Source organism: Heliangelus exortis, chromosome Z (genome assembly GCF_036169615.1).
Source record: "Heliangelus exortis chromosome Z, bHelExo1.hap1, whole genome shotgun sequence".
NCBI classification, from domain to species: Eukaryota; Metazoa; Chordata; class Aves; order Apodiformes; family Trochilidae; genus Heliangelus; species Heliangelus exortis.
The window spans coordinates 42,496,171-42,516,765 of NC_092454.1; the positions used below are offsets into that span (position 1 = coordinate 42,496,171).

The window sequence follows — 20,595 nt, forward strand, 5'->3', positions numbered from 1 at the left end:
GTCTCTGTTTCAAACTTGACAGAACAAAGTCTCTAACTTCTGACCTGAAATAGCTGTAGTTTTTTCATCTGCATATGTAAGCGTAATGTGTTTTCATACAAATAGAGAAGACACAGATCTGAAAGATTTTTTTTATCATGAAAGCTTTTCATATCTTGCATTAGCTGCATTTGTAAGGTAGCAGAAATGAGATGACAGTGGTAGTTTTGGTCCTGGAGATAATCACAAGAAAACAATAATGGCTGAAACAGGTTGGAACAAAGTAGTTAAGAGTTTCACAGATGTCTAAGGGGCAATCCAACCATTTTGTTAGGGAGAGAGTGGGTCAAAGATTAATGGGTGACACGGAAATGTAATGACATTAAATATGTGGGAAATGAAAACTTGCAGTAGGGTGGAACAGGTTAGATCATCCTTTTATTGCTGTGAGAAATACAATTGACTTTAGTTGTTAAGTAGAAATCAAGAGAGGAGTGATTCTCTATGAGCAATTCTGTTGTACTCCTCACAGCTTCTGCAGCTTCCTTACTGTGGAAGCATTTGTCATGATGGGCAGGAGCATCAATAGGAGTACTTGTGTTTTAGCCATTATATGGCATTTGTGAAACTAGGAAAAAGAAATCTAGCTGAGCAATAACAAAGTTTTCCTCATACCACACTCTACTTTAAGTTGTATACCTCCAGACTTTGACCTTTTGCTGTTATCCATCTTCCTGTTGTACTTTCAAAACTGTTTTAATAAGATTTCCAGATGCTGAGTTGTATCGTCTGTAGGGGAGTTGGCTGTCTGAAGATGTCATTTGATGCAGAAAAAAAGTAAGCACTTCTGAAAAATGGGAACTTTAGATGGCATAAGGCTAGTCAAGGACAATCCATGAAGGATTATGAGGAGTAGCTTCATTATTCAGTGCTCTGGTATTGTTATTCATATTATTCTGATATAAAATATAAAAACTCAAATTAACAAAAAAATATTATTAAATTTTTATTTTTACTATTGAAGTCAGATTAGAAATCTTCATGGAAGAAAAGAAAAGCTTGTGAAGCCAGGATAGTGTCCTGGAGGTTTACTTCACTGGCTTGCAAATTTTGTGACTATTTTAAAAAATACATGTGAACACAAGGGTGTGTGCAACAGTTTCAAAAAGAGATTTTTAAAACTAAATTTCTGTGAATTTACAATGTTGCTTTTGAATGTCTATATATTCAGTCATTGTGGGAAAATTCTCTATTTTATGCCTTTATTTTTTTTACATATAAGCAAACTGCAGAGCATATAGGCAAACTGCAAGGATTTCTCCCAAACCTTCTCTGTGCCGTTAGTTTTCTGAGTAACTAATCATCCTTCAAAAATCACAGAGCCTAAGAAGGTGAAAATTCATCTGTGGGAATGGTATATAATTTATAAACAGAGCCCTAACATGACGGTTAGGAGTTCAGTTTCTGTCTACTGTCAGATCTTGTGAAACTTAGTTTTTGTCTCCGGTATATTGTCCATGCAATTGAATGACTTACTAACTTCAATAATGTCTGGATCATGTCTTACACCAATTGAAAACATATCTGTATCTAAATAGTAGTTTGCTGTAAATCTCTTGCTATATTCCTTTTTCCATGTTGCTGTTATTGAAATCTTTTAATATTTCTGTATTTAGCAGAATTATGAGTTTGTGTAGTACTGTAGTAATACTTTGTGAAATACGTGACCTTACAGTTCTATCTGAATTTTCTGTTTTTAACTAGTATAAAGCATGCACAGTAGTCAAACACTGCCACTTGATAAGTTTTCATAACTGTACATTCATAAAGTGATAAACTATACACTGAAAATTAATTTTTTAGAGTATTTCCAGAGTAATGTCTTAGCTATGGTTACTTTTAGCCTGATGGCTGCTAAAATGCTGAAAGCATAGTAACAAACAATAGCATTAGCAGAGAAGAGTTACCTGTAAGGCTACGAGTTTTGTTCACCTCTTTCTGGTTGCAGAATGAGATGATGATAGTGTTAAATGACTGGGCATTATGTCTACTCATTAAAAATCAGTAGTTCTGCCATGATAATTAAATTTAAAATCAGTAAGGAAATGGTTTACTTCTACTTTCCATAGCGGTGATTTTACAACAAAAATTACTGTACATAAAATAAGCTAAACATTACTTTCATAAAGATGAAAAGTTCTTTCTTATTCTTAGAGCTTGAAAGGTACTAAATATAGAAAAGTAGGTGAAGGATCTTTCAAATGAATATTTTAAATTAAAGAGGCAGAGAAAGAGGAAAAAATCCATAAGTAGAACAGCAAAAACTTTAAATGAATGAAGTTGTTTGTACTTCAAAAAAATATACATCCTCCATTATTGGATGAGAATGATATTAAGTTTACACTTTCTCCAAAAATAAATCAACATAGTATATCTATTCTTCTGTATTTAACATGGCTTTAGACCACTTTAGAACTTCATGTATCTAGAACTTCAGATATTCGATGTAGCAGATAGGGGGGCTTTATACTGTGAATAGAGTAGGGTCTTGACTTTTCCCCCAGTCCATGTGCACTTCAGTTTCTGAATGAACGATGAGTAATAAAATGTTTAGAAATAGAGACAGAAAGACAAATACAGTGGGAGATACAGTAGTAGCATATAAAAAGGTCTGCTTTTTTACGTTCCTGGAAATGGCTGTTATTTGCTTAATAAAGGCTCTATAGAAGAATCTCATTATAGGTTCTTTGCCTTTTATTTTGACTAATATATTGCACTAAGGACAGCAGACATTTTCCATGTGTGATTAGTTTGTTGATTACACTCAGGGCTGGCATATTCATCTCCCATGTCAGTAAAAGGGGGAAGTGCAAAAGGTTTTGGTTTTTTTTCTTGTGTGCATAGCATTTATTCTGTGGTGAATTTCTGAACATATACTATGGCAACATCTTGTTAATTTGATGGCAGCACTAGACATCCTTTGAAATTAGTGACAGAATACGTGTCTTAATTCAACATTTGGCACAGAATCTATCAAGTGTAATTGTCCTATTCCAGTGTTGCTGAATAAGAAATTTCATTAGTATTTTTGAAACTAATTAGCTCCTATTAGAACTTGTAGCTTAAGCCTTATTCTGTATGTTCTAGCCTATGTAATGCAGAATATCTTCAGTTACCAAAGAGCGGGTATTTAGTACCTCATGAGTGATAGGTGTCTATGCTGAGGGTTTTTTTCAGTCATGGTACATCGAGAAATGGAAAAAATTAAATCGAAAAAATTCAGCCACACCTTTAGGTACCTCTTCCTTTAATCTTATTCTATAGATTTGTTGCACTATGTACATAGATAGATATGAATAGGTTTCTAGTTTCATCTTTTTTACTTCCTTTATACTATATATATTGTATCATACTTGATCAAATTAGTATATTTCAATGTGAGTTAATGATTTTATCTGAGTTCCAAACCATTCCCTAGGTGGATCTAGAATCAAATTAATATAGCACACCTGTTAAACATTCTAAACTGTTACTGGTGTTGACTATATTCATATACAATAATAAGGAGAGTCCATAAACTAAATGCTTCTAAATCAACAACTTCCTTTATATTGTTATTCCTCAAATGCCCCTTTAATCTCATTGCATTAAAAATTGGGACTAAATTTCTGACTTTGACAGTTAAGGTTACAATATTGATTTAATTTTATAGCCAAGTTGCTTAGATTCTTAGCATTAATGAGATGCTATAATAGCTGTGTGTTTTCCTTAAAGTTTGGATGACTTTCTGTAGGATAATTTAATAAATGGTTGAAATGTAATTTGAACTTTTTACATTTTGTTTGGCTTTTTAATTAGATTATCTCAAGTATCCCATAATTCTCTTGTATCACATCTATCTACTAGAATATCATCTCTTAACAATGATTCATAGACGATTACATGGCCCAGTCCCTTTTTTAAATGTAAAGTTAATAAAAAAAGTAGTTAAGTACCTAAAGTACACTGGAACTGCTTAAGGGTTATTTATGGCAGTGAAGTGTACATGGAACCTCATGTGTGGCTTGTTAATGGCAGTGTATGTGTATCTATATATCTATCTATATATATGTTAAAATACATTCTTTGTGGCAGCATTATTGTAGTTTTGGTCTTCTGACGTTTTTTATCTGTTTCCAAAGTCAGCCTCACTACTTGGAGGGCTTGCTCCAGGTTTAATGGGTGGCCACTCTGTAGAGCTCTGAGCTCCTCCTAAGTACTTTCCATACTACAGCTGATGAGCAGCAGTGGTGCAGAGGTGGTCAGATAAACTGAGTCTGAAGCTGTGGGAAGAAGTGAGGCAGGAGAGGCTGCAGAGGAGGCTGGCCCTCTGCTTCTGGTCCCCAGGGGTTGATGCAGAGCTGGTGGGGACATTGTCACCTACCTCCAACAGCACCTTCCCCAGTCCCCACCGTCTCCATGGTGGCAGATGTGTCTTGGGGGTCTCTCAGCTAGACTATGCTTCTAGTATAAGGCACGTAGGGTGAGTAAGGCTGGACAGCTTCATGCCAGCGGATCAAAACATGGGGGGAAAAAAAGGCCTGTTTTTTTCCTCACAAATAACCCTGCAGGTATGATAACACAGTCATGCTGAATATGACTCTTACTACAAGGTTTACTGGTATTTTCTGATGACAAGAGTCAAGGTGGGTTTGAAGGATAAGATTGAAGAACTGGTGACCACTGTTCTTTCAGGATAGTGTGCCATAGTTTCAGTCTAATCTTCATGAGGATAGACGTACATTTAAATAGCAATAATCTCCTTAGTGCACCAATTAACTTCTTCTATGTTATGTGACACTCAAACAACTGTTGTGGTGTTAGGTCTATGTATCCACATATATAATAAATCTTCCTTGGTTTGGATTCCAAAAGGTAAAATGATTGAAATATTAAAACTGTAGCACCAGTAATACTTATTTTCCCCAGACTAAACTCCCAGAACTGGAAGCAAATTAAGACAGAAGAGGAACATTGCTCTTACACTGCATTAAATCGAAAACAATGGGTCATTTATACTTGAATCTGCACTTCAGTAAAATCTGTCCACTTTTGCAGTTCTTCTGGAAGAATGCTGGAACAGGTCACATTTCATCCTACTGTTAAATATTTTTTAAAATTACTTTGGGATGTTGATGCTTTTGATGTGTATGTATTAAAAATTACCTCTCTAATCTGGCCATATTTTTTGTCTCCCAGTTTTATAAACTGCATTTGGTTGAAACTGAATTTTTTTATTTTTTAAAGTTAATTGTAGGAAATATTTTTGTAGCTCTCCTGGTTATCCTAAGTTAAATAATCATGTACTAGAATTACACTTTTCAAAATGTAATGTATAAAATTTTAACAGGAACTGTACCTATTGTTTTGTTTTCTGTCTGTAAAAAGTAGGGTAATCAGTAATGCAGCAAAGAAACTTGGTTGTCCAGCTTTATTCAGTGAGTCACACACACCAACAAAAAGCATCTTACAATTTGTTTGTCTAGACACTTACCTACTTTTCCACCTCCCTCATCCTAAGTATGCTGGGAGATATAATATGGGCAGGCAAAGATGTGATCCTTCTGGCTTTTGCCCTTTCTGTTGAGGAATTCATCAAGATTTTCCTACAGAATGTCACTGTTGGCAATGGAATTCAGGACTCTGCAAGTTTGCATGTGGGTAAAGATCAGAATAATGATGTATTTACTCCATCTGAAGAGTTTCTGACTGTCACATTACAGTTGTCTGGAACTCCTTCTCTTATGTATATTAATGCATATTGAGAAATGCAAGCTGTATCTTACTATAAAAGATAAGTAGAGTATGAACAAGGAAATAATACAGTTGCTAAGGTAAGAAATATACTCATGCTGGAGCTTTTAAAAATTGTGATATTGTAGTGTTTTTCCTGCTAGCTTGCGGTACAGAAAATATCATTAGAAGACATTGTAGGCTAATTCTTCTCAGGCTTTTCACTAGATATCACAAAAGATAAAATATTGAAATGGTTTCTCTGTTGTGAAATGGTAAAACAAAATAACAGAGTGTTTGATTAGCCTTGGGCATGGTTCCTGATAGGGAAACCAGTGTCACAGTCTGATAGGCTGACTGGGTTGTGCAATGTTGGAGGTGTGCCTGTGAAAATAACATTGGCTCTAGGTAGGCTGATCTGAATATGAGAGGTTATCAAATATTTGTACACTGAAATATTCTACTCTAGAGTAAAATATTCATATGTAGAATGCTTTTCTTCACTTGATATAGAAGCAAAAGTAAAACTGAGATCAGTTTCTTAAATGTAGGAGAGCAGCTGTCTTCCAACCTAAGCACTGTGTGCACCTCAGGTTCTGAGGTGCAACCAACTGGCAGCTGCTAATCAGCTTGCATATAGAGGTTCATGTAAGACCTCACTATTTCTCTCAGGAACAAGTAAAAAAATCCATCATACTGAAAATTGCTTTATGTGTCTCAGAAAGTCACAGAACTGGTTATGATATTTTTCTTTGCTTGTTTTGTTGCTTTTGCCCTTTGATAAAATTAGAACTGAACTTCTCATGGCAATAAATAAATTTCTGGGAGGGCTTGTCTTTGGTCCAGCATGGAACTTACAGTAAAGGAGAATAAGACACAAATAAGCTGATGATTAGAGTACAGATTTGCATGTGAAAGCTAGATGCAAAGGCTGATCAGCAAAGGCCAGATATTGAACAAGAAATCTATCAAGTCTTTTTTTATTTGCAAAAATATGTCACCATTCTTTTTTTTTGTGAAGTTAAAAAAAAAATTCCTTGTTTTTCAGGATTCTCAGTTGTCATTGAACCCCAATGCCAAGTCTCTAGGACAGATATAACAAAGATCTTTTCTTCCAAATGATAGGTGGTTGTGTTTTAGAGTCCCTCAGCCATCAGTATGCAGTGCTAGGTGACTTAGAGTTGAGAAATACAGAACACTTATATCATTAGAAGAAATCAGACTGTGCACATCTGAAAACTGGGTGATGCTGGCTCTGCCTGTGTAGAATGACTAAGCTTGTTCTTTCCCCACACAAGTGTAAAAGTAAAACAATTCTCCAAATTTTCATGATTCATCATCATCATTCATCTATGCAGCATTAATTCAAAATTTTACTTAAGTTTTCACATGTGCCTCATACAAGTGTACCTACCAGATGTGATGGAAGCAGTGGAGCATGAGGCTAAACTGGATGTATGTAGTAGATCCTGCCACCAGAAATTATCCTAGGTAGTGCCTCTGGAAAAAAGAGCAGTTAATTTAAAACTCCCAGGAAAGGATACCTCTTCTAGCTTGACAGTGGTCCTATGGAATCTGTTGCTTTCATGTTTTCACTGTGTTTATATATACAATAAGTTGAATGTTGTGTTATATTACTTTCTATGGAGGCGATGCTAGATTAAGGAGCTGTAAATTAATCTTTACAGATTGTTGTCTTCAGCAGTGTGCCTTGCAAAGAATGATCTATGAAACTAAGCAGTAGGAGGTTTAGTAATATGAACAGTTAAAGAATAAACTGGATTAAAAGAAAAAGTTAATATTTGTACATGATTTCTTCTCACTCTGCTCATGAGCAATAAAAAAGATGCTGTCATGTTGTAGTGTTGAGAAGAAAGCAGATCCAGTCTCCATAAGCAGGCAGGTGGATATTTGAACTTTCCCTGGATCACTGCTCAATTCCAGACTCCTTTTCCTAACAGGTAGCTTGCCAATCAATGTGCCAAGGTGAAACTCATTCAAGGAACTGCTTGGATGGCAAACTCCTCCAGACTGAGGAAGAGGGTCTTTGCTTTGATGAGGAAATTGCCAAGACTCGTGTCTCATTAGTGTTTCCTGAGGATCTTTGGAAATGAATAGCAGTTCAATTAAAGTCTGATGTAAACACATTTCTGCACACTTTCCCTGCAGCATTTTATCACATTAGAATTGATCAAAATTGTTGCCTTGGGCTGTATTGAACAGCTATACATCTGGAGCACCATTTGTGCAAACTGCTGCTGAACAGGCTACATACGCTGTGCTTCACAGCAGCTCTTCCACCTTTCTATCTGGGCAGATTTACCTTGTTGGGAGATGAGATGATCTAACTCTCTTCATTTGCATAAGCCCCCGTTTCTTTGATGTGATGCTTTAAAATGTACAACATGCCACCCATTCGAGTGTATACATGCTGTATCTTGACAGTAATATGAGAATATAGGCAACAGTGATCTGGAACAGCAAAAAAAAAAAAAAAAAAGAAAGAAAAAAAAAAACCCATTTGTCACGTCAGGAAGGAATTCTCAGCACACCGTGTCTGATTAATATTGATCTTTTGATAACTTTGTCCAAGTGCTTTTGGCATCTTACTGCTATTCATCTGTACTTAACATTTTCTCAAAAGTCTGAGAATAAATCACACTTAAAACTGTTTCATTTTCATTTCCAAAGTAATAAGGATTGGAATCTCATTCCTGAAACTTCGGAATGAGCAAGTGGACGTAAGAGCAAGTGGACTGGTTTTGTGTTCTCTGTCATTAGTTATGTAATAATCAGTATAAAAGTCGGTTCTGTGTAGCTACTAGACTGTACTTCATGATGTGGAAAAAATGTCATGTTTAAAACTGAGAAAAATGTGTGTTTTCTATCACATAGAAGCTACTAGTAAAATCATATGAAGTCTCATGGTCCCTTTAAGTCATTCTGGTTTATTTAAGAGCACTGTTTCTTACAATCAAAACAAGACAGTGAAGAACTACTTTGCATTTTTTCCCCTCACTTTCTGTTTTTGTAATCGTTACCTCTCAAAAGAAAGGTAACTTTTGTGCTCTCCTGTTACTGCTCTGAGCCCTCTCTTCTGGTCAAGAAGGAGACTTCTGCAGCATTTCTCTACACTCATTCTTTTCTCAGACTGTAACACTGCACTGTTTCTGAAGAGAGATACTGACAATACACAGAACCACAGCACAAAGGCATCAGATGATTAACTTCATCCTGTGCTTTTGTAAAGCCATACATCTGTTGGTGGAGGTGTGAAAATTTTCTTCCACTGATGGAACTTGGGCCTTATATGAAGAATCTTGAGCTGTCCTTTGAGCAGAAAATAATACCTAATGAAATATTTGAAAATATTTCCAGAATTAATGTACCTTCTTATCATATTTTGCCTTTTTAAAACTATTTCTCAGCAATTCTTAATTTTAAAAATTACTACCTTAGCAGAATATATTCAACATAACTCTAACCATTTGTCAACTTTGTCTTTGCTGCCTGCTTATTGATTCAGGGAAATGAAATGCTCCTCCATTTTTTTCCCCAATAAAAATTTATTTACCAGATTTTTATAAGACAGATAGAAGTGGCTCTGTCAGCTTGACGTTTTTGATACCAGCATAAAATTCCAACAGATCAGTATAATAAAAAGCATACAGTAACCTTCATCATATCTGCTAATACTGAGTGCTGAATTGCTTTATTGTAAAGCTGTTCCTTGCTCCCGCTGAATGTTTCACTGAATAAAATCATTTATCAGCAGACTTCTTGAAGAAGTGAAACTTGCAGGATATCTGGGAACTCAGTCGATAGAGTAGTCAGAACCAAAGGAGGGTGGGGAAATTGCAGTGGGATAGTAGAGGGGAAATGAAGGGTCTGCTCCAGGTTTTGGTGTCATTGCCTATGCAGGGCTTGACAGCAGGATGGGGCAGAGCAGACAAAAGGTGTCCCAGTTGGGTGGGCTGGGAAAGCTATAAGTAGAGCTTTCAGGGTGAAAAACCACTCCTGAACTTCAGCCAGCTCAGTAAACACTGGTCTCAGTAAGACAAGCACATTTTGCAGATTTGTTGTTGATTTCCAAGATGCTTGAATGTCCCCCAGAATAGCACAACACAGTGTGCCAGTACTAAAAGTGCCAAAGGGCTGATGTGGTCCATGTGTGAAAGTCAACTGCAATGTGTACCCGGTCCAGTAAAGTACTTAAGAAATCACCTGTGCTTTAACCATGAGTTAGTCCCATGGATTGAAATGCAACCCGCTTAATATACTGATATTTGTCCTTGAAAAATATTATAATTAACTTTGAAATAATTTGGTACAAAATTCAACAAATATTGTTCAGTGAATTTAAACTTTCAGAACTAATTCAGTATATTTGCTTTAGGCAATATCAGTAACCCTGCATGGTGGAAACCATGTATTTGTCCCTGCCAGTGTGTTATCTTAACTCAGTGAGCTTTAAGGAGATGTTTTTGTTGATCAGGAAACTGGAAGGAAGAGGTGGGAAGGCCCTACTTGAGACATGGAAAATATGAGATAGAGAAAGGAGGTTACATTGTTTCACTATGGTTTTGGGAAGGGTAAGGGATGGGTTTTGAAACAACAAAATAAAAAATACCATAAACCAGCATGTGTATGGCAGTTACCCTACACACCTGAGTGTAGGTGTTCCGTTAAAAAATACAATAAATATTATGTAGCTGTTGAAGGAGCAGATGATTTGGTGATGTTTGGCAGAGCTGAGAAGTGGCTAAGGAGGTTCTGAAGACATGCATTTTTTCACTGTTGGCTGGTCTGGTATAAAAGGAGTGTAGTTTCTGTTTTGCAGGAGAAGGACCAGTTAGGGAATTATTAATTCTTGAGTTTGAAAGCAATAGTTTAAAATTTGTTTATTGATCATAAGGGTGTTGGGTGGCCAAACAAGAGCATGCAAGAGCCATGCAAGAGCAGCAGAAATAAATTTCTACAAAATTATGTGTCCCAAGACAAGCTTCTGAGCTAATGTCACTGTTCCATTGTTTTTCTATTGCAGATATGTCTTCTCCTACAATGAAGAAACCTGAAAAGCCTTTGTTTAGTCCTACTTCTCCCCAGGATTCATCACCAAGACTGAGCACTTTTCCCCAGCATCACCACCCAGGAATCCCAGGAGTTGCACACAGTGGTGAGGGTTAAGGAGGAGGAGTAAATTACCCTGTATTAATCCAGTCTGTCCTTTCCTAGAATCAGATCGCGATACATTTTTGCAGACTTTATCTTAGAGACCTAATACTTAGGGACTTTATATTAGAGACCTAATCCCATTTATAGTACTCATGAGAGTAGAAATGGAAGTGGTTGGAATGTCCTTGCTCATTAAACTAAGTACATGTAGTCTGTCTGCTGCTCCAGTCTTACTGGAAATCATATAGGATTAACCAGCACATAAAAAAGTTAATTTCATGAAGAAATAGTCAGAAGAGAAGTTTTCCCTGTATTTCCTCCTTCCACCTGCATCCTGTTTTATTATTGTGCTAGACTGTGTTGTATTTAAGTACTGGATTAGGTAGCACTTAATACACAAGAGAAGTCACAACCATGCTCACTATGTGACATAATGAAATATGTATCAGTGCTTCTTTTGAATGCTTTTCTAAAGGGCTAAACTCTTGATAAATATATTTCTATATAAGTATCTTCTTTCTGAAATCCATGGTAAATCCATGGTAGGACTTCACTTAAAGTGTGAAGGAGATACTTCAAATGTGTTGTAATGTGTCTTATCATGAAGGTTTACCAGAAATGGCAGGGAAATTCCATTTGCATTACCTGTTTACTTTTAGAGTTGAGGATGACCCTGATTCTTCAAATGAGAAAATAGCCCTCAGAAGTCTTCCCTCAGCAGCTCATCCTGTCTCTTTATAAACTGCATATAAAGGGATTTAATATTATGAGAAGAGCTGAGGGACTAGAGAAGTAAAACAGATTTTACGACTCTCTGCTTTTCTTTAACATGTATTTCTGCTTTGAGAAGTTTCTGTTTTGTGATTTGTTCATGATTTTAAGTTCCCCTCTATAAAGTAATGTGTAAGGACTATTTTCCCCTTAATACCTATTTATTTTGTATTATGAAATTGAGGCTGGATTCATTCTGGTCTCTGTAAGGTTACCAGTATCAGAAAATACTCAAGCACATCAGAGGTGATGGATGAAATGGAAGGGATAGATTTCTTCTCACTTGTTTGTTTTGCACAGCTCCTGTATGTCAGATCAGTAACTAATATTGTAAGATTAAACTGAACTGGTGGAGCTGTGTTCAAAATGAACTGTCACAAAATGAAGCTTCTGTAATTATTTTTTGCCCAATACCTATGATAGAAGACCTTTATATGTGCTTTAGCGTATTTTATTGTTTAAATTTTTAGTGGTGTTGGACTCATTGATCTTCAGAAGTCCATTCCAACCCCTGACATTCTATGATTCTCTGTGTATTTGAGTGACAGTCATAACTTAACTTCTAGATAAGATATTTACTTGCTAGGAAACCTGATTTCTCTCTGCATAGCCTATTCTATTATGTCAGTGAGCAATGTTTTTGAGATTTACAAGTTTTTGATTACCAAGTATAGTAATTGTGGAAGATTCCTACTGTTGTTTTATCTTAAATAAACAGTGACTAGGTCCAAGCTCAAAAATAGCTTGTGATTTAAAAATTAAGCTCAAAAGCTCTGAAGATATGAGAGGTGGTCCAGAAGAGCATTGTGGGTGTGCTTGTGGTGATTCAGAATAGAACAGTGAACAGTTTATGAAATACCTGGCTTAAACAGACCTGATTTTGTGCCCTCCCACTAATTGAGATGAAGACACCATTATCCGTTCTCCATTTGCACTGAAATCAGTACCTCCTTCTTAATACATTGCCAGGTAGATGCCTTCTGAATGTGTAAAAAGGATGAAAAAGGGGTTTTGCAGTGTGATAGAAGAACACTCTCCACTTCCATGTGGACCAGTGGGCAGCAGCAGGATGTCCTTTCACTGTGAAAATGCCTTGTTGTTTAGATTTTACATATAATATGTAGATAGAGATATGTGTGTTTCTAGGTGCTAGGAAGAAAGAGAATGCAAATTAAAATATGCATAGGATAGATACTTTTTCCTTTATCAGAGATATTTTTACTGGATGAATTGGTTTTTCATACCCTGAAGTTGAATGTTCATTAGCATTTTCACAAAGGTCACCTAATATTCATCGCATGTAGTTATCACCCAGCCCCCACAAGAGGCAGGTAAAGGGGAATACAGTGAGGAATTACTGTTTCTTAGGACCTGTGACTTTGCTTTTTTTCTGCTTGTTAAAAGTGAAGATTTGTTTATTAATTTATTTATTTATTGAGTGAAAATATTTGTTTCATATATTTAAGCTCCATATGGGAAGGCTGTGTAATTGAAATGTATTTTATGCATGAGAATGATTACTGTTCAAACCAAAAGTGAAAAAATAGTGTGGCATAAACCACAAAGCCAAAACATGATGCAGTATTATTGAATATGAAACAGTAGCACTTTCCATTGCCTGATGTGAGGGCAAAACATAATGTGAGGGGAAGACATGAGTTTTCCTGTAAGGATGCCATGAACCGAAGCGCAGTCTACTGATTGATAATTGACTTCTTATTTTTTTTGCTGTAACACGGTGATGAAGAATTGTATAACAAAATGCAAAGTAATTTTTTTTTTTTTTTATCTTCTCCAGTCATCTCAACTAGAACTCCACCTCCACCTTCACCGTTGCCATTTCCAGCACAAGCTATTCTCCCTCCTGCCCCATCTAGCTACTTCTCTCATCCAACTATCAGATATCCTCCCCACCTGAATCCTCAGGATACTCTGAAGAATTATGTACCTTCTTATGACCCGTCCAGCCCGCAGACTAGCCAGGTACTGTAAAACAATGCCAACCCTCTGAGAGAAATGATATGAGGAATAATTGTCTTCCAGGGCATCCAGACCATCTCACCAGCTCTGGTGTCTGAGCGAGCTGGGAGCTGGCATATAAGCAATCCAGCAGCTTTTCCTGTTTGTCATGGTTGAATAAAGGGTCCAGGTCAGTCATATCTGCTTGGGATACCTCAGTCAAGCATAACAAACAGAGCTGGCAGCCCTAAAAGGGAAGGTCCTGGTTCAGCACCACTCCTGTAGGCTGGGTGCCTCTGGCTGAACAGGGCCACTGGGAATGTAGGATGGAGTAAGTAAGGAGCAAGGAGTCTTCTGATACACATACACATGCATGCATGCACATGCACATGCAGGTATATTTATAGACTGAGAGTGAAAACCAACCGTAGCAAGGAAGTGCTTGCCCTGTTTTGTAAAGCTTCTGACATTTATTTGCACAGGTGCAAGGACGTTACTGAAGTGAGTAAAGCACAGATCCACAAAATTGTTTTCTTCCTTTTGTAGAGTACATGCAGTAACAGATGAGTTCCTGGCTGTTACAGTGATTCCGACCTATAGCTGATATACGAATTTAACATGTTTTTTATAGCTAAAATAGTTTTTGGAGGACTGTGTGAAAAACCTGCTTTTCATGATAGCATCAGTGCATAGTGCTAGCATGTGAGCTGCACTATAGGATAAACTGCAGTTCAGATTTGGTCTGTCAATACATGGAATATTTCCACTGTCATTGTAATGTAATCTTTGCTGCTCAGGCTGTTATTTATTTTTTGTGCCTTGTCCCGTGGAGCTCTGTAGCTTATGCTTTAGTGTGTATTTTGGAAGAGCCTGTAGAGACAGCAATCAGGTTTTCTTGTTTCTAAGAGTTAGGTTCCTTGGGAAGGACTCCTCTTATCAGGGACAAAAAAGCTGCTGTGACGGCATTTTGTTTTGGGTTTTGTTTTGTTTTTCACCAAAAATAACAGGCCTTTCAGCATGTGTCTCAGGCACAACAGCAGTAGACCTTAAGACTGAATCAGACTTTGTGTTGAATAACAGATATGGCCCCTCTGGGTTGTTCAGGGGTTATTGTGGCTGTTTTCTCATGGGCTAATGCTCTGGTCCAGCTGCATGATTGTCTACATATTTTAAAGGAAAAAAAAAAAAAAAAAAGAGTCCATAAAATCAAAATTTACTTTGAAGTGACAAATCTTAATATGTGATTTTTGTTGGTTACAAAATTAATGCAAATTAAACCAAAAAGTGAACATAGAGTATGTCGGCTTCAGAATACAAATTGCTATCTGTGCATGGATTTGAAGTCTTTCAGTCCCATATAGCATTTTTGCAGAGATTCAGCTGGGAATGTTGCATGCAGGACCTGATTTTAATTTGAGTAAAATTTCCATGAATAACAAAGTCTAATTAAGACATCCATTAAAAGTCCTTAACGTTAATTCAATGCGGAAAATCTTCGAGTTCTGTTGGTTTTTTTACTTTTATTTTTTTCAAAGTGATGTCTTAATTAGGGACTATTAAGGGAAAAATTATGCAAATTAAAATCAGGCACTTACTGTTATCCATTTCTTTAATTATTCAGTGCTTGTTTTACTTACATTTTGATTTCTTATATATATTGAAAGAGGATATTAGGTGATAATCTCTTTGGATTGTTCAGTGTTCTGCGTTGGATCATCACTGAAAAAATACAACATCTAAAAGAAGTATCTGACTTTATTTCAGACAGTTGGTAAATGTGCTAACTTGTGATTTTAACATTGTGGACTATATTCATTGAGCAGGAGAAGCACTTTCAACACTTTGTCCAACACAAGTTTTACTCTTCTTCTCTTGTCTGCAGTTGAAGGATTAATAGATCTTTAAGTAGATAAAGTTAATAGATCTTAAATTAATAGATCTTTATCTTCAGTCTGTAAAGATAAAATTTTAGTCTGATGATTTTTTTTGGAGAAGTAGCGAACTTCTACTTCCTATTCTTCTATTGTGGGACCATAGGGAATAACAGGCTAAAGTGGATTCAGTTTACTATTTCTATCACCTTTCATAACCTTTATATTAATCTTTCATTTAATTTGATGTTTTATTTAGTTCCTGAAAAGAGAGGAAAAGGTTAAACACCACCAGGTATGGGATTTCAGGCATATGCATCTGCTATTCTCTGCAATTTTTTATAGTCATTAATCACTGTTATTAGTGAAATCTCTTTTAAATGCATTTCTTTACAGTTCACCTCTGAGATACATTAGAGGAGTTGCATGCCCAGTCAAAATATCTCTAAATAGAACAGTTAAAGGATGGCTGTACAAAAAATAAAACAGCAAGGATAATTTTTTTGCTGAAGAAAAGAATAAGCAGCCGTCTGTGAAGTTTCAGTGGCAAAAGGGAATTGTTCTGATACAATAGCATGCCTTGAGCCAAACCAGTTTTTCTTTTCTAAATAAAACATGAATTTTTATTCAAACAAATTTAATTATTATAAAATGCAAAGCTGCATCTGTAGGAATACCACTTCAAATTTAATTATACTTTTCCACCTCAAAACAGACTCATTTGTGTTTCAAAAGGAGAACCACGATGATAGTTTTAATTTCAGCTTTAGAAATAGAAAGGATGGATACCCCGACAGCATTTACCTAAAATGAACTGTTCCTCCCCAACATCTTTCAGTAATACGCAAATTTAGATTGTTACGACAAGCAACTGAGATGCCTTGTACTCCCCACAGCAATTTTGAGATTAATTACATTACTGCTGCACTGATTATAGTGAGACAGTCATGCTATTCAATGAAATACTTTGAGTAAAATTAGTTTAAAGATATAGAGCTCCCATAGGTTTCCATGGTGGGAAGCAGTGGGCAATTTTCTTGACATAATGTTAAATACTCCAAATTACGTGTGATGAACAGTCAGGAAGTTCAAACAGGCCCTGTGGCTGCAGTGAACAACAGTGGATGAATCTAAACAAAAGAGAGCTGTGGCTGTCTGATTCATGCATATCTGCTTTTTTATCCTCTGTTCCATCTGGAGAATAAATAAACAAATGTACTGAACAGAAATGGATTTATACTAGGTACAGAGCTGGACTTACCTGCAACTACGAGTCTGAAAAGTTCCTAAGGTTTTGAGAACTGCTGTAATTTCTGCTAATTAAGTAATTTTGCTGAACCTTTCTGTTGTAGTTACTGCAATGCTTCTTAGCTAGACACTCATGTTACTGGATGAAATTGTGTGTGAGAATATTTATTCATAATGTGATGAGGTGCTTGTCTTTCTACAGTTAAACTGATACTGGTTACTCATTGTAACTTTCAGCAGAAACTAATTGATTGGTGTTTGTCTAATCCACCTACAGTGTTTATCCATCTACAGCGTATTGGGGTTTTCAAAGCTACTGTGAGTTTTAATGCATTTCCTTTTTTGAATGATTCTAGAGGGGTGCATCTTTTCATCATGGAAAGTTCTATCTCCTTTGTGTGTGTGTACACGTGTGCACGCACATGCAGAAACACAGTTGCATTAACAATCATGAGTGTATGAGTCAATATTCAGTATCAATATCAGGCTTGCGATGAACCTGAACAAATCACCAAGAAGAGCAACATTTGCATGGCTGAAGTCAAACCTAAAGCTCCAGACTTGCTGCCCTGATGCCTTAAATGTAATAGTTTCGTGGTTAAAGTGTGGTGAATTGCAGAAGAAGGGTCAGCAAGTGTGGTGAGGGAAATGGTAGTAATGCAGACACTTAAGGTGAATCCTGCTGAGGAACAACCTCGCATCAATGAGATATTTTTTTTTCTTGAAACCAAGAAAAGAGAAGTAGACAGACTTGGAAGCCCTTTGAGTTTAGGTTAGGAAAGGCACCATTTACAGGTTTACCTTAAATCAAATATTGTGATATTTTTAATGAAATACGCAGCTTTCAGTGGCATGGTAAAATGCCTACAGTTTGGAATAATTATGTATTGGGCTTCTTCCATTTAAAATAAATAGCTGATACGTGTTATATATTACAGTCCAAGGGAACTGCAGTCCACACACTGTCTAAAATTCCTAGAGCTCTTAAAACGTTCTTTGTGACAATGTGGGCAAGTTTACAGCTTTATCATTTCAGCCATTTTCTTTGTTTGAAGACAGAAATATCTGATCTACTTGAGAAGAGCTGCTTCTGGAAGTTGGTGAGGCCACTTGTTTTCCTTTCATAATTGGTTGTGGTATTCAATTTTTATTTTTTTCTTTGTTCAGTGAAAGATAGGCACACGCCTCAGGAATGGCAGGCTTTGTCAATCTTCAAAACAGTAACTGCAGTCATTTAGTAATGAGGAAGGAATCTTGAGGAGCTCTGTTTGGGCTGGTCTAAGGGTTTCCTGTTGTTATTTGGGAGAATATGAGCAGAATAAGCTGATAGACATGATATGTGTGTGTGTTTTCTTTGGTAGAGCTATCACCTTTATTTGATGATATTTAACAGTTTTCAGCTTCTTAGGCAAATTTTCTTTTTATTATTAAAGAAATTATTGAAGCTTAAATACAGTGATGTTCAGTATTTAATTGTAGTTGTGAGGCAGAGAAAGAGCACTAGCTTAATTACTGTCTACTGGCAAGGCATTTTAGGATTCACTTGCAGTTGTGATTACTCTGTATTTATTTTACTCATGCTTAGTTTATTGAAGAAACAGTTATAAATCTCTAGAGTGCATTAAATGCCATTTAAAATAAAGATATCTTTTAAAAATTTGTCTACAAAGAGTTTTCCCTTTCATGTGTAGCATGGGCTTATGCTGTTCAGGAAAACAAACAAGGAAAACCAGGTCTTGCAATGTCCTCTGCTTGTTGACAAATAATTCAGATTTTATGAGCTCACAGGCAAAATTGTTATTCAGGACGGAAGACTGTTTACCTATAATGTCTTATCTGTGTCTGAACAAGGGTTTCTGAAATTCTGCAGTTGCTCTCAGTTTCAGCAGCATTGCGTCAAGAAGAAAATACTTTCTCAAATGAATGAGGCTCAGCTTTATAGAGCACAACCAACACCTTCATTTCTCTTACAAAGTAGTACAGAAATGATGTCGTCAGCCAAGAACTGGCAACAACTTGTTTTTCTAAAGTTAATTCCTCAAGCAGACAGGTAGATGCATGTCACACCACCCGTAGCTTCTGTGTGGCGTCTCCCAGTGAGGTCTTTTTAAGATGTGTTGTAGCAATTAATTATTCAAGTTGCAAGGGTGTGGAATCTAGTCAGACTTAACCTTATGAAAAGTGATAAGGGACCCTATAAAAAGGTGAAACACATCTCTTTTGTTACTGTAGTATTCAGTAGCAGAAAGGAAATCTTCATAGCTTTGCTTCCTGTTAAAAATGGAACCCACCAGGTTCAGCCAGAAGAGGAACTTCCCAACAGTGCCTTCTACAGCCTCTAATAAAACCTCCCTCTCAGAGGAGCTGTGTTACATTACTCAGATAGGTAATAACTTTTATTTTATGAAAATGCCTCCTGTACCATCAAACTGGGTGAGTTTGAGACTAACATGGCCATTGGATATTCAGAGGTGATATAGTATTAGGGTGGCCCAGGCAAAAGCTCTACTGAGGTAGAAGGTTGGCTTTGTGTCGTTTGTGCTGTACAATAAAATAATAACCTTTGCCATTACAAGGAACTGGGACTGTTGAGAAGAAATGAGTGACAGAGTGTTCAACACAGTGAATCCAGTCTGACTAAACCGAACTCATTGCTTAATCATCTGGCTATGTAATACAGTAAACTTCTTGGGAAACACAGTTTTTCTATTAAAAATCTGCGTTTTGAGATGGAATTACATTGTTCTCCAGCTAGCTGGAATAACCTAATTTTTTTAGGCCCTGAAACGTCTTCTGAAATGCTTAGCAGAATATTGTAGGTACCGGGATATTTTCTGTCCTTTATTGATGCTTTCCTTGAAGATGCTTTATATTTAAGATTCCAAAGAAAACTGGAATGATTTTATTTGGAATTTGGAATTATAATTATAGTTACAACTACTTTGTAAAAAAAGATAATGTGGAAATTTGAACATAAAATATAGTTTATCATCTAATCAACATGACATTTTTCTAATTGTTCCGTAAGTGTGTAAAATTTGTGCTGTCACCTCTGCAGATGTTGATGTTGCCGTTTCACTATGGCATCCAAAAAACTTTTTAGTTCTGGAAGCAGTGAGTTACATGATAAAACACTGTCCTAAAATGTAACTGAAGACTTGATATATATGTGCTGATATTTGGGCAAGTAAATGAGCAGAAGTCTCAGAGGAGCTTGATTAGTTACTTAGTATAAATATGTTAGTAGGGAAAACAAGTATAGTGAATCCTGATTTTAATAAAGTCCACATTCATGTCTATTAAAAGTTTCTGTTCAGAGTTCAGATTTAAGGATTAACTAAAAGTGTGTGTAGTGCATACCATCAGATATTGAGTCTGACAATCTGAGTTGCATTACTGCTATGACAGGGAATTCAACTCATTTGTGGCTTTGGGCAAATGAATGACTTAATCTGTGTCAGCTCAAGGTGGTGTGAATTAAAAAGCTGAAAAATGAAACAGAGATCTGAAAATCAAGTTAGCCTCCAACAATAGAAAAGAGTCTACCTGCAATAACTGGGCCTAAATTTGCCAGACGTTTTTTTGTGTTTGCTTCTTTCTCTCTCCTATTTTAAAATGCTCATCTTGTTTGTCTGACAGCTGTCTCCATTCAATTTGCTTAAGGTTTATGCCTCGGGCACCATCTCTGTGTTTGTGAATCCATCACAGAGACATATTGATGCCCTAGCTGACAGTAACAGTTGATTTTTCAGCTGTAATGCATTAATCTGTTAGAAACTCTTCAGGAAAAATTGAAACTAGAACCTAGAATTTGTTTTAA

At 36.3% G+C, this 20,595-nt stretch overlaps 1 protein-coding gene across 12 annotated transcripts in view; it reads left to right on the forward strand.

Moving 5' to 3' along the window:
* Nucleotides 1-20,595, forward strand: part of NFIB (nuclear factor I B) — a 167,595-nt gene that overhangs the window by 115,078 nt on the left and 31,922 nt on the right. For all 12 annotated transcript variants that reach the window (XM_071731288.1, XM_071731289.1, XM_071731295.1 and 9 more), the window contains exons 7-8: nucleotides 10,796-10,927; nucleotides 13,496-13,680. In XM_071731288.1, coding sequence (XP_071587389.1) covers nucleotides 10,796-10,927; nucleotides 13,496-13,680 — 317 coding nt within the window. The remainder of the gene's footprint in view (nucleotides 1-10,795; nucleotides 10,928-13,495; nucleotides 13,681-20,595) is intronic.